This window comes from Protopterus annectens, chromosome 8.part1 (assembly GCF_019279795.1).
Source record: "Protopterus annectens isolate FY-2018-M chromosome 8.part1, PAN1.0, whole genome shotgun sequence".
Classification (NCBI taxonomy): domain Eukaryota; kingdom Metazoa; phylum Chordata; order Ceratodontiformes; family Protopteridae; genus Protopterus; species Protopterus annectens.
The window spans coordinates 339,085,315-339,099,163 of record NC_056742.1 but is presented as its reverse complement, the minus strand read 5'-3'; the positions used below and the strand labels follow the sequence as shown (position 1 = coordinate 339,099,163).

General features: G+C 41.6%; 1 protein-coding gene across 2 annotated transcripts in view; it reads left to right on the top strand.

Annotated features, from left to right (window-relative positions):
* The window catches only part of TERF2 (telomeric repeat binding factor 2), a 984,850-nt gene that overhangs the window by 335,320 nt on the left and 635,681 nt on the right, over positions 1-13,849 (top strand). For both annotated transcript variants that reach the window (XM_044081913.1, XM_044081912.1), the window contains one exon: positions 6,088-6,234. In XM_044081913.1, the coding sequence (XP_043937848.1) occupies positions 6,088-6,234 (147 nt within the window). The remainder of the gene's footprint in view (positions 1-6,087; positions 6,235-13,849) is intronic.

Below are 13,849 nucleotides of genomic sequence, written 5' to 3'. Positions count from 1 at the left end.
GGGGTCCTGCTTGATTCTTAGCTTTTTCCTCTAGCAGCTTCGTACACCAACATATTTTTAACCGCCCTTATAAGGCTAGGGTCATGCAAAGCTTTTCTGAAATGAATCTTTCTGCTTAGACCCCCTGTATAAAGATCCCTGTCCACCTTGAGATCTTACAGTTACTCTTCATGGAATGACTCCAGAAGCCATTTTGAACTAGTGAGGTTTACAAAAGTGAATGGAAAAGATTTGTTTTTTGGGGCTTGCAGAGAGGATGTCAGTTCCTGTTCAGCTCTGATCTCAGCCATTCTTGTTTCTCTTTAAAGAACCGTCAAACTTCAACTAGCAGCCATATTGAATTTCCATTCTGGGAGTCTGTTCGTAACTCCAGTTACTTCTAGATTATGTAAGGCCTTCATGAAAAGAATTTTCCAACTCAGGCCTCCGTTAAAAGATCCTTCCCCTCCGTGGGATCTTATTGTTGTTTTTCAGAACCAATTTCAAAGGCCATTTGAACTGCCAGCTACCTGTGACATGAGGTTCTTCTTGGAAGACTGTTTTCTTGGTGGCCATCACCTCAGGAAAAAGAATTTCTGAAATCCAAGCTTTGTCTGCTAAACCACCATATAATATTTTCCGTAAAGAGAGGGTATCCCTTCGTACCAATCCCTCCTTGTACCTAAGGTAGCCACAGAAACTAATTTGAACCAGTCAGTTCAACCACCAGTTTTCTTTCCAAGTCTTTCAAGTAAAGGAAAACATATGCTCCACCTTCTTGATGTCCATAGGCAGCTTAGTTTTCCTTTACAGAATAAAACAGTACTGAAAGTTTGACCAGCTCTTCTTGCCCTTTCATCTAGCCATTTAGGCCAAGTAGTTTCTAAGGTTATATTAGCCAGCTGGATAACGGATTGCATTTTTATGATTTATTCCAAGAATTGACTACAGTTGGCTCATCCGCCTGGAGCTCATTCAACCAGATGTAGGACTTTTGCTTCTGCTTTCTCTTCCAGAGTATCCATTGATGATACTTGTGCAGCAGCCACTTGGTCAAAAACTCATACCTTTGTCACACAGTACAAGCTGGACGTTATTTCAAGAAGGAGAGCTGCCTTTGGTTCAACAGTGCTCCGGCATATCCTCCTTGAGGCCACCCATGAATTGCAGTAGCTGGGGATTCTGACCCATCTATGAGGAAGAATGGAGAGGACATCATCAGATTTTTAAGTTATGTACTTACCATAACTTGACATCTGTGTTGTTCTTCATTCTTCCTCACCTTCCCTCTCAGCCATCCCTCAGCCCAATGACTCCTAGAGGACCTGTGGAATTCATGGGAACCTTTGGTTCCTCCTCTGCGTCTGGTTATTACTTCCGCTATTGTTACATCTGTCTTTTAGATGCTAGGCAGCAAACTCGATCTGAGTAGGTTTGGGTAGACTGAGGAGCTTGAGAATTGGCTCCAGGTCTGTGGAAAATGGGGCCGAGTCAGAGATCAGATCCGTGACCCATCTGTGAGGAAGAATGCAGGACAGTACAGATGCCAAGTTATGGTAAGTGCACAATTTAAAATTTCATTGTCTAGTAATTGCATTTCTGGCAGCCAAAAGAATTAAACTTGATAAGGCCTTACTTTGTCTAGCTAAGTCAGATCCTACGTCCCATCAAAAAAAGAATCATTTACTTGGTTACAGCCATTTTCTCACCCAACAATTCTGACAGAATACTGTAGAGAATTTCTAAAATCTGGCAACTACTTGCACTGCCAAAAAACATTTTGCTAGTTACCTCTTTCATCAGCACCACACCTTCAACATTTGCTCTCTAGCTGAGGAAAAATTCTTTGAAGTCTGCTTGGGGTTTATCAGTACCAATGTAAATACTTCCAAGCAAACATCCTAAACCACCTGAATTTTTTTGCATACTTGGGAACCATGCATATGTCCTTCCATTGTTCCCTTGTAAATTGCTTTTCCACTCCCTCTTTCCCATTCTTTTCTAACCAGCTCTGATGGATTCTTATAGTTATCATGCAGTATTTTATATGCCCTACTAATTATTCTCTTCGCAGCATCTGTTCTAGATTCAGCTAAAAAGCCCAAGGATATGGTTATGTATTTCTTGGCTTTTAGTGTCAGTTTAGCACCAACTGTTAAGGACAAAGCCCTCATGTAGGATCCTGGTGTCCTTAGGGGAGTTTATGATGGCATGAAGGTTATCTGTAAAGTTAGTCAGCCGCAATAATTTTACATTAGCTTTGACCACCAAGAAGTAAATGCCAAAGAGAAGTAGCTCCAGGAATGATCTCCAGGCACTCTGCTATTGACTTATGTCTTTTGCAGGAGGTAGAGCTGCCTACACTTACTTCCTGTGTTCCATTTCTGAGCCAGTTTGCTATCCATCGAGTTTCATAGGAGTTAACATTTTGCTAGAAAAGTTCATCTCTGATTTCCAAGAGTGGGTTGGTGCTGAATGCCTTTGTATTGTCCATATAGGCAATGTGCACTGATGTGCTCTGCGGGGTCTATGTTTGTGCATCAAATACAGATCACAGTGAATGCCTTATAATCGAATGTGAAACCACGAAACTTTAAAGTGCCAAAAATGCTTAACATTGTAAAATTGTTTATTTTTATTTATTAATTTACATTTGTTTTACCGGGTAGGTCCGACTGGGTGGGTGCAAGCCCGTTTTCAGCAGAGGCCTGGGGAGAAGTGCTCCATAGCTCAGTTACAAAGTTGATTGTCACATGCAAAATTCGCAGTGATGCATACAAGTTTCAAAAGTCAGTCAAGTATACAGTTTTGGTAATGCAAGTACAAAGTTATTGTGGACATAGTACTTTATATGTATGTTTAACTATTACTATCTATGATGAATATCGCATCTTGATCAGAAACTATAAATTCCTAGTGGGTAGATAAGTAGGTTAGGTTCGAGGTGGAACAAGATGGAAAAAGAAGGAAGATGAAGACAGTGGTAGAGAAGCAGATAAACTGGAAAGACCATGGAGGAGGTAGTTAACATGTAGAGGTGTAGTGATAGGAGGGAAGTGAGAGGAGCACGTGTAATAGGCAAACAAGTTCTAAGGGGGAAGACTAGTGCAAGGAAAAGACAGGGAGAGTAGGGGGCTTGGTGGAATTAGCCGGGGCTGATACAAGAACAGATCCAGTTGTTCTGGAGGTAATCTTTTAAGATCTTTTTAAATTGTGGTGGGCTGGTGGTTTCTACAATATGTTGTGGAATAGTATTCCAGATCTTTGAAATATAGTTGGAATAGAGGGAGTCTCCAGCTTTAATGTTGCTTTTGGAAATGCTAAGCATCGCTTTGAGTAGAATAAGGTTGAAACGTTGAATGGCCATAGTTGGCCAACTTCGCAAACGTAATCAATCAAGGTAGGGGACTTTGCCCCCCCAACTGTATATACCAACTCCAAAGTCACACTACAGTGGGGAATAAGGCAAATTAAAAAAAAGGCTTCCTTCGCTTACCTTGTGCATCGTGGTACTTCCTGGTTGTTGGCCAACTATAGCCATTTGATAAATTATTTTATGAGCGTTTTCGGTACTTTAAAGTTTCACTGTTTCACGTTTGATTATAAGGCGTTCCCTGTAATCTGTATTCGATGCTCAAACATAGACCCATGCTCTCGTCCATTGATTCTCACTGCCTTTTTTTTGAGGAAATCAGGTTATGTAGACAGGGCCTACCCTTGACAGATTTAAACTGGGTTTGGTCGAAAATTCATACGTCACCTTTATCCCTCTTTATTAGTTCCATAATGATCCTTTTCATAGCCTTAGAGGAGGCTGGTCAGACTTATGGAACTGTAATTACTTGGGTCCATTGTACCCCACCATTGTGCAATGGAGTGACTCGTGTTCATGAAATTGATCATTGCTGCAGTAGTCTCAGCTGTATGGCTTCTATCCTTTCATGGATGTAACGGCCAGCCTGCTTCTAAAACTTCAGGACACCATCCATGTGCTCAAACAGGCAGTCAGCTCGAACTGAGCTAACTAAAGACAGCTTGTGCACCAAGCCCTTCAGAGCTTTCATGCCAACAGGGAGCGGTATAGTAACTACAAAAATAAGTATTTACACCCTGGCATAAACAGTACACTAAAAATAACTTGAAGAGGTCCATGGGACCAAGGTGATTCAGAGAGCTGAGTACCTTGATCAGAGCAAGCATTCTTTTATATTTATGTAGCTAAGGCTGCTGCTGCATTCATCATTTTAACGTCTATTGTGACAAATTAACTTATACAACTGTATTGTGTTGTCCTCCATTCGTCCAGCACAAAGCTTGTTTTGAGGCTAATGTTGAATAGCCTTTGAAAGGATTGTGATAATTCATTCTTCAGGCTAGCCAGTATGCAGCCTGGTGGTATGTTATTCGACCCCATAGATGTAGTGTTCTTGGCCTTAGTTAGTGCCTTGGGAATTTGTTGTTGAGAGATTTGGGGGGGGGGGTAGATGTGAGGATTTGATATGAGAATATTAGAGGGGCGTGAAATTAGAGCTGAATTGTTCTGCTGATAGATTACAAGTGCCATCTTTATCTGAGTATATGATTTAGGCTCTGCTTAGTTCTCTACATTACTTCTGAGCTTTCTTGTCTTTTGCCTGGATGTTATTTTTACCTCATATCTGGTTTTGATTGATTTTATCAGGATTCAGAGTTCCTTTTTTAGTTTAGCAAGAGCATTTTTGGCCTCTTGAGAGTTGAATTTGTTTGCATACCGTGATTTATTTTTTGTTATCGAGCCTGTTTGTATTTGTTTATTTTTGAATTTGGTGTTCTCTTTATTTCTGAAGGGGGCAGATGCATCTGTGCAACTATTTACATGCACACAGAACTTGCCAGTAAAGGATTCTGCATAAATAGAGGGGATTGCTGAGGTGGAAGCGACTTTTGTATGTAATCAGGTCATCACTCAAGTTTTAGTGGATTAGCCTTTACATAGCCTCTGAATACTGAGGCAGTGATGGATGCTTCTGTCTTTAATCTTAAGGTGAATGTGACTAACTTGTGGTTTGATCTGACCAGGGAGGAGGTTATACAAGAGCTGTTCCAAATTGGTAAGACCATGTCTAGGATTTTATCGCCCCAAGTTGGGGGGTATGTACTAACTTTGTCCAGGGGGGGTTGTACATATTAAGTTTAGAAATCTCTGGGTGTATATTTTCGAGGGCCGTGTAAGCCTCTCAGTTGATGGTGGGGTAGTTGAAGTCTCCTAGGGGAATGGTGTTGGCATAATTTGTAGGGACTGTATAATGGTTAGGTAGGGGGCATGGACTGAGGAGGACATGGAGGGGGGTCCTGGAGTTGGCCATGATGTGATAATGAGTTTTGTTTGAGGTAAGTTGGACTTTCTTATGATCATGTTTATTTTCTAGCTTTTCCATCCTGGGGGCATTACTGCTTGGGTTTCAGCCCATTGTCTCACATGAGAGGATCAGTTGCTTTTGAGTGTAACAGATTCTTTCTTACTGTACTAGTTGATTTGTGAGGTGACAACTAGTTGAGGCCAAGATATACCCCCATCATCATAAATTTGCTAACTGAGGTCTTTGTACCTTAGAGTAGGTGAGAATGCTCTAAGCCACATGAATCTCTGAATTACACTTACAAATACATGTTGCTATTCTGAGGATCACAGTACTGGTTCTCTTAATTTTAAAAATGTTTGCACTTCATCTGTCCAGACGAGTTGCTGCCAGATGATATGGTTTCATCCCACATCCCAGAATACGATTCTGCTTCAGTTGCTAATTCTCTGAATTGCATGTTGGTATGTGTACCCTGTGTGTTACTCTTTGGATGTATTCTGTGATGAACTGACCTTTCTTCCATGATTGCTTCTCTCTGCCTTTCGCACTTTGCTTGCTAGAATAAACTTCAGCTCCTCTCTGACAATGAATAGGATACAGTGGGTATTTGCAGAATGAAGAAATGAATGCAGTAATGAATTTGTAACTTGTTGTGCAAATCTGAATCCAACTCTGGGATATGTAAAATCTGATGGAAAATAATTTAGGGTTGCTTGTCTTTACATCTGGTGCTAACATTAATGCCAGTCTTCCTCCTTTGATCTAGGAAATAAAAAGTCAGCTGTGCAAATTAATTACAAAGAAGAGCAGCCAGCATCCCATCTTACAGAGGTATTCTTATGACAGGTTTAAAAACAAAATGCTGAAACTTCTGGTTCGTCAGATCAAGGTGTCGGAGCCTTTTTTGTTAAAAGTAAGTGTTTTGGTATAGTCCTGTCTTCATCTTGTATGACTTCAGTAACTGCCATGTTTTCTTTAAAAACCTTTACTGATATTTAAACTGTTTCTTTCAACAATTTTATATATTTGTTAAAGTTTTTACTAGCCAAACTATGCATGCTTATTGGTGGCCCTAAGATGAGCTTCTTAGCCAGAGAGTACTGTCACAGAAGCACAGCGGTGATCTCTGAGAACTACTGCAAAGTGAAGTGTTCAGGTTTCCTCTTCTCATATCCCACGTCAATCCATTGATAATGATTGTCATCTCTTTACTTAGGGGCACAACACTGGCCAGCATATGTTGTGATGTTGCTTGCAAGGTTAAATGGGCACAGTTGGCCCCTGAGCTACTCATTTTGGCCCCATTTCTTTCTGTCACTTAAATAATTCAGATCTGACTTCATATAATAGATTGCAAACCAGCACCTCCTTCAGAGTTGTCTTTATTACCTATGAAAGGAACATGGTTGACTTATTTCCTCTACTGTCATTGGTTCAACCTAGCCATCTAATTGAGTCCTGCATCTGCTTCTTGAAGGTGATACTTGTGAAGGATATCTGTCATATGTAGCTGTAGATGGAGTATCCCTCACCCATTACAAGTTAGAGACTGACAGGAGATGGCAAGGAAACTTGGAGGTCATCCTTCAGTCAAACCATTCTCCTCCTTGGTCTTTCCTTGATGTGGACTTGGGCACCTTTTGAGACACATATTCACCTTCATATAATGAGTTCTGAGCTTACACATTTTGTTTTCTGGTGCAAACACTGCAACAGGTGCACCCATAGTCACCTTGAAGGATTGCAGCTTGAGGTGTCCGTGTTGACTTCTTCAGTGAAGTAGTATTCAAGACCTGAGGAATCGTCTCCCTATATGTGTCCCCCTTGATCATGCAGTAAAGAACACTATAATGGGTCAATCTGCATCATTTGACCCTGTTAGGGTGGCTCATATATGCACTCTGTGGTGCTAGATGTCTGGGTCAGGCTGGCATAACAGATAAGGTCTTTACTTCACAGATACAAGGCATGGGATTTGATTCTGACCTTCGGTTACTGATGAGGCTTGCAGTAGTTTGCAGATTGATAGCCTAGTATTTATCTATAAACCTTTGACTTTTCCTCACTTATGGAAATGGTGTACCACTGGGGTAAGATAGGCTGATGCCATTGCCATGCTCTTTACTAATCTACCACAATTACAAGTATCATAGTAAATGACAAAAGTTTGCCTGTTGCTTTCTCATTCCTCATTCATCAGGGGAGCTTGGGCTTTCTCTTTTCAGGAGCAAAGGCCAGGAATGTCTCTCCCTCAACTTCCTTGGAAGCCGTGATTCAGGGGATCCTGAGTTTCATGTATGTAAGGTGGGCAATAATATGACCTCCCCTGTCTTTAGTTCCCATCCAGATGACCCAGTCTTTATGGAAACTTTTGGGCTTATGAGATCCAGTCTTGAGTGGCATGCTGCTGTTCTGTCCTTTGCCCTGGAAATGTTTGTCATTATCTAGATGAGAAGAGTGAGGGATCATGTCCATGGCTTTCTGTGGATGATCTGAGATACCATATCTGCAAACTATATAAGCAGCCTTTGATTCTGCTCCATTTGCTACTGTGGAGGCAGATAACTTCTGTTAGCTCTTAATGTAGAGGGGTGATGGTTTTGCTTAGCATTGCAAGGCAGACTCTTGTGTGATCTGTTTAGTCCAGTATACTGTATAGTATAGAGCCCAAAGAGCATCTTTTCTGGTTTACTGCCTGCTAAGTAGTCTGAGGTTTTAGGCAACTCTGGGAAGATCGGCTTCTCATCTGGCAACTTGAGATTTGTGTCCCTTAACTGTTTGCTTTGCCTGTCCAATTTTTAGTCATTGCTTTTAGTCCAAACAGTGGAAAAGTTGACAAATGTCCCTGGATATGGGATCAGGGAGACTTTGGAGGATTATTTTGTAGCATGCTCTGCATTGGGCTTTCACATAGTCCACTGTAATTTTGACTGTCTGAAACTTTGAGGTAGCAAGTTTGAGTATGCGTCTGCAGTAGGATGGTGTGGTGTAGCCTACTCAAGTATACGCCGGGGCAAGCCATTTTGGATGCCCTTTTCTGGAGGGGATGTTTTCATTGATTAGCCCTTCCATGACTTGCTAGAGGACCTCAGAAAGATGAAGCAGGTGTTGACCACCTTTGAGGGTCTGCATGATGCAATGCACTTCCTTCGTGTTGCTCTTTACAAGCCTGGTACTTGAAGAATATCCCTACCCCAACAGAATAAGCAGTTTTGCCTTCCATCTTCGTGCCGTCTAAGCTATTGGGACAGCCTACTGTGGTGGTCTAGCAGTCGTATATGCATTTTGTATTGGGACAGCCTACTGTGGTGGTCTAGCAGTCATGTATGCATTTTGTAATTTAGATTTTGGGATGTAGGTCCTTCCAAGTTTGCCCTGATATTGAAAAACCATCACCAGTGAGCTCTGGGCTGTTGATTTTAGTCACAGGTGTTTTAAAGCCTTCAGGCCAGTGGTGTCCCTCAGAAGAAATTCTGCTAAGGGTTCATACAATCACTGAAGAACTTTTAGAACAAGAGGCTCAAACGCAACTCTACAGGAAAGCAGTAGATCTTGTTCCATCTGTAGAGAAAGGCAAACAGTTTTGCTCATACATTTTTTCTCAAGGGACAGGTGACTTCTGTATATTTAACACCTTCTGACATCACTGTTTGGAATCCACTCATGAAGTTGTTTGTTTGCCTGGGTCAGCATCAATTTGGCACAATGTGCTACCCTTTAGTCTCCCTGCTGCAGTCAGAATATATATCAGAGTGCTAGTTGTGATGATTTAAGCCTTGCATGAGAAGCACCTTTAGTACTTCCTCTGCCTTTCCACATTCCTTATCTAAGAATGCCCTAGTAATGTACCTAGCTTTGGGTGCTTGTGGTTGCAGACCCTGAAGGATCTCAGTAAAGTTGGAGAAGTTCTCTTTGGTCGTCTCTGCTCAGAGGTGACCTTTACTGGGACAGAACTAAGACTCTTCATTGTTGGTCTTTCCTGCCTGTGTCAAGAAATAATGTGCTTTTGCATTCCTGGTGAGAGAGCAGAAGAGGGTCCAGACTGAGAATCTTAACATGTCTTATGTCCATCACAGTTTTGTTAGCATGCCTGTGGATGTGTGCATTTCAGTGGACTCGATAAGTGTCACTGTTAAGAAAGCCACCATGCCCTCAGACTGTGTCAAACTCTTCGTCTCATTGAGGGTTTTTTCTTCCTGCAACAGAAGCTATCCTATTCCATGGTGATCTACATCCAGTAGTTCATGTGGGCTCCCCTTGTTCAAGGAAAGTTTACCCTGATAAGTGAGTGCCAGTTAGATCTATGGATAATGTTTCTTGCCGTGAAACTCAGAAAAAGGAGTTGCTACAGAGCCTTTCTTGATGATCTCAGACTATTTGTGGTGCACTTCTAAGTACCTTATCTTTTTAAAACAAGTTACTGAAAATGTTCCTACACACTTGCAACTTGTAATAAAAATAACTGTAGGAACACTAATAGGCAGTACTATGTACACTTGAACCATAAAGACCCATCAGAATAAAAATGTATAAAAAAGCTTTAATCGATTGAGCTCCTCCCACTAACCCATGGGCTTCATCAGAATCTAAATGACTTAATTGTAAGCACTTGTTAATACAAACTTGTAACCAATAAGATGTGCTCCTTCACAGTAACTAATCATACATACAAACTTCCTTAAAAAGACCATAAATAAAAATATACATAATCCATATTAGTTTAAACAGCCAGTGTCTCTCAGGCTACACAGGTCTAACCAATATTGTTAATATACTTAATAAAAATGGTTAAAAGAATATATTATACTATTAAAAACATACAATCATAATAAACTACATAAAAATCTTGTGTGCAAATAGCAGTTTCATATAATATTTAAAAAAAAAACAAAAAAAAAAAAACCCTAACATAGGTTTATAATGAAAACAAAATAAAAATGTTTTTGGAAAAAAAAAAACATCAGTTACTATAACTGCTCTAAGATGTAAAACTGGATTAATAGAAATGTTTTCATTAATACCGGGGTAGGTAGTGGCATTGTACAAACAGTTGCCATCTAAATTCTTTGTCTTCTAGTACAACCTTGAGGATGTTCTTCGTGTTTCACTGCTGCAGTCATCACATTTGGGTTACCTGCTTGCAGTAGCCCTCAGTCGGCCTGATTAACAAAGTCTTGGGTCCTGCGTCGGTTGCTGTCCCTTCTTCCATGACGTCAGGTCGTCAGGGGTATAAAACATGCAGCCGACACCATTACATCAGTCTTTTTTGCCGTGCGGTGCCCGAAGAGAAGCAGTTCGCAAGTGCTGGTCGGCCGACTCTTGAAATTTTGTTTTCGAGTTTCAGAACCGAAGTCTTCAACTAATGCTAAGTACACCATTGGGGAAACTTTTTCTTGCTCCTTACCGATCTCAGTAAAAGTTAATAATTGCATTTCTTGTGGAAAGCAAATACCTCACAAAGATTTTCATTTGTACTGTATTCCTTGCATAGGCCTTGACCACAACTTACCTTACTGTCGGTTTTGTGCCTTATTTAATCAACGCATTATCAGTTGTCTGTATATTTTCACCTCTAAATATTTCGGTTCTCTGTTCAGTTATCCAGAAATGTCAGTAAGCTGTCCAACTACCCTAATTCCGAAAAAACGCAAAGATAAACACAGAGACAGACCGCCTAGGTCCAAAGCTGCCGACGACGCTTCTCCTAAGCCAGTCGCCAGTTCACTGGTACTTAGTAAGGTGGTTTCACAGACCCTGATACCCGCTACTTCTGATTTGCAGGCCTCTACTGAAACCCATTTGGAGTCCGGTATGCCACGAGATGCTTCAACTGTGGAACCTGCGGATGTTTCTACCTTGGATGGGTCCGGAGCCGCTGTGCAGGCACCGGCTTCTGAGGGTGTATTCAGGCCTACAGACTTGCATATTAGACGCCTCCTTCTTTAAGGCCTAAACCTCAAACCATGCCTAGAAAACAGACGCCCAGGCCGCATGCTCAGGCCTCTATGCCTAAAAAACAAATAATGGCTGAAGATCTTATAACTTTAATCAGGGGAAGCCAACCACCCTCTTCTAAGAAACCTAGGACTGAAATGGTTTATGAATCTTCTGACCAGGGTTCAGATTTTTCTGATTCGTCTGATCTGGATTTACCCTTATCTCCTTATGAAGATTCTGATGCAGAGGACTCTGTTCCCTCTGCTTCCCTTCTAGAGGATTTTTCTTTTGGTGAAACCCTGCACACTCTAAGGGAGCATTTCTACTGGGAAAGCCAGGATTTTCCTGATTCGAAGAAGAGGCTTAGGGATTTCTTACTCTTGCCTCAGTATATAGGCCATTAGCTATACCTCCTGTACTAGACATTGTTGATGCCTTTTTGGAATATAGTTTGGACCCTGATTCTTTGCCTCCTGCTCCCAGAAAATCTGACTGATATTACAGGGTTCCTCATTCTCACAAGTTCCTTTTTAAAAATCCTATTGTGGATCCAGAGACTATTTCATAGGGACCAAAGGGCATTAAGGCTTCTACTGCCGAAAACCTTACCCCTTCTGATAGAGACTCCAGGGCGCTGGATAGATGGGGTAAGAAGGTTTACAATTCTGCAACCTTGGACATTAGGGCCTTAAGCTGTCAGTTTCATTTGTTAAAGTATCAACAACATATTATTGGATTGCTTAAACAGAAAATGATGTTGATTCCTGACTGTGCTGAAAATAAGGAATTACAGGATTTAATGCATTCTGCTGAAAAGGTTGGAAAATGTACTTTGCAATGTGGGTTTGATTCTTTAGAGGCCTCTTGTAGGGCTGCTGTCACTGGGTCTGTACTCAGAAGACATGCTTGGTTTAAGGAGCAATCTTTGCCTGATCTTGTTAAAGCTAAACTGTTGGATACTCCCTTAAGTCAGGACCGTCTGTTTAGCAACAAAGCTGAGGAAGTTCTTAAAAAGATGGAAGATAAAGCTAAATCTATGCAAACTGTTAATGATTTCTTACAAGTTAGCCTCCAAGATTTAGTAGGCATTGGCCCTCTAAGAATTGGTCCTTTCCGGCTCCTTCCAGGCCTTCTCAATCCAAACCCAGACACAGCAGAAATCCCAGGTTTCAGTCCCAGGGTAAGCACAAGACTAAGCAGTGGGGGGCTTCTACTTCCAAATTTGGGAGTAGTAAGACCCCCCCCCCATGGAAAACTGTCTCAATGACTTAATTTTAAAACTTCCAACCACTTCAACTGAATGCTGCTTTGGGGGGGGAAGATTGGTCTGCAGGCCAAAAACTGGGAACTCATTACCCAGGGCAAATGGGTTTTAAGTATAGTGTCCCAAGGATACAGATTTCACTTAACACCTTTTTGGTGATTCCAAAATTCAAGATGCTGACTCTTCAGTTGCTTCCTATGCTAGGAAAAGATGCCTGGATGGTAACACTCTATTTAAAGGAAGCATACCCGCACATCGCAATCAGGGAATCTTGCAGAAGATACCTACGCTTCAAAGCAGGCTACAATCACAACTAGTTCTGTGCACTGCCCTTTGGCTTATCTACTGCACCCAGGGTATTCTCAAAGTCCCTAGCCCCAGTCATCGCATTTTGCATTCAAAGAAATATTCAAATGTACCCATACCTGGACGATTGTTTAATTCAGGCAGAAAGCCAGGACATACTTTTGAATCATATGGCCTTTGTACAAAGGGTGCTAACTTGTCTGGGGTACTCCATAAATGAAAAGAAATCACACCTGGTACCCTGTCAACAAATCATATTCCTGGGAACAAGCTTGAATACAACTTCCCAGATGGCTTTCCTCACGCCAGAGAAACAAATTTGACAACCTACATCAAACAAGTGGCCCCAAAAACCCTATCATCTGCAAGGCAAATACTACAAGCCTTGGAGTTCATGGCCTTCTGCATTCTTCTAATTCCATATGCAAGACTGCATGTGAGGAAACTACAATGGTATCTAAAAAGCCTATGGTGTCAACATTCTCAGGATGTAGAAGCAATGATTCCTATCATACCTTGCCTACGCCGAGAGTTTCTTTGGTGGGCAGAGGCCTGCCACCAAAACAAGGGAATACCATTCACACCACCCCCTGCCGCCCAAACTCTAACAGACTCATTGGATTATGCGTGGGGGGGGGGCTCACCTGGCAGGGAAGTGCATTCAGGGGAAATGGAACCCAAGTCAAATGCTCTTGTATATCAATCAAAAAAAAATGTTAGCTGTACAGAATGCTCTGACAGCCTTCAAGGACCACATTCTTCCAGGACAATTAATGGTAAAGACAGAAAACACCACTGTTATGTGGTACATAAACAAGCAGGGGGTACACATTCTTACCCTCTCTACAGACTAGCCATGGCATTGTGGAACACGGCCCTGAGCTACCAAGTGCATCTACAAGCTGAATTCCTGCCAGGAAAACTAAATACACTGGCAGACGAACTAAGAAGAAACCTCATGGACCTACACGAGTGGGAACTGGAACCAAGGATTTTCAACATGTTGACAAGCAAATGGGGG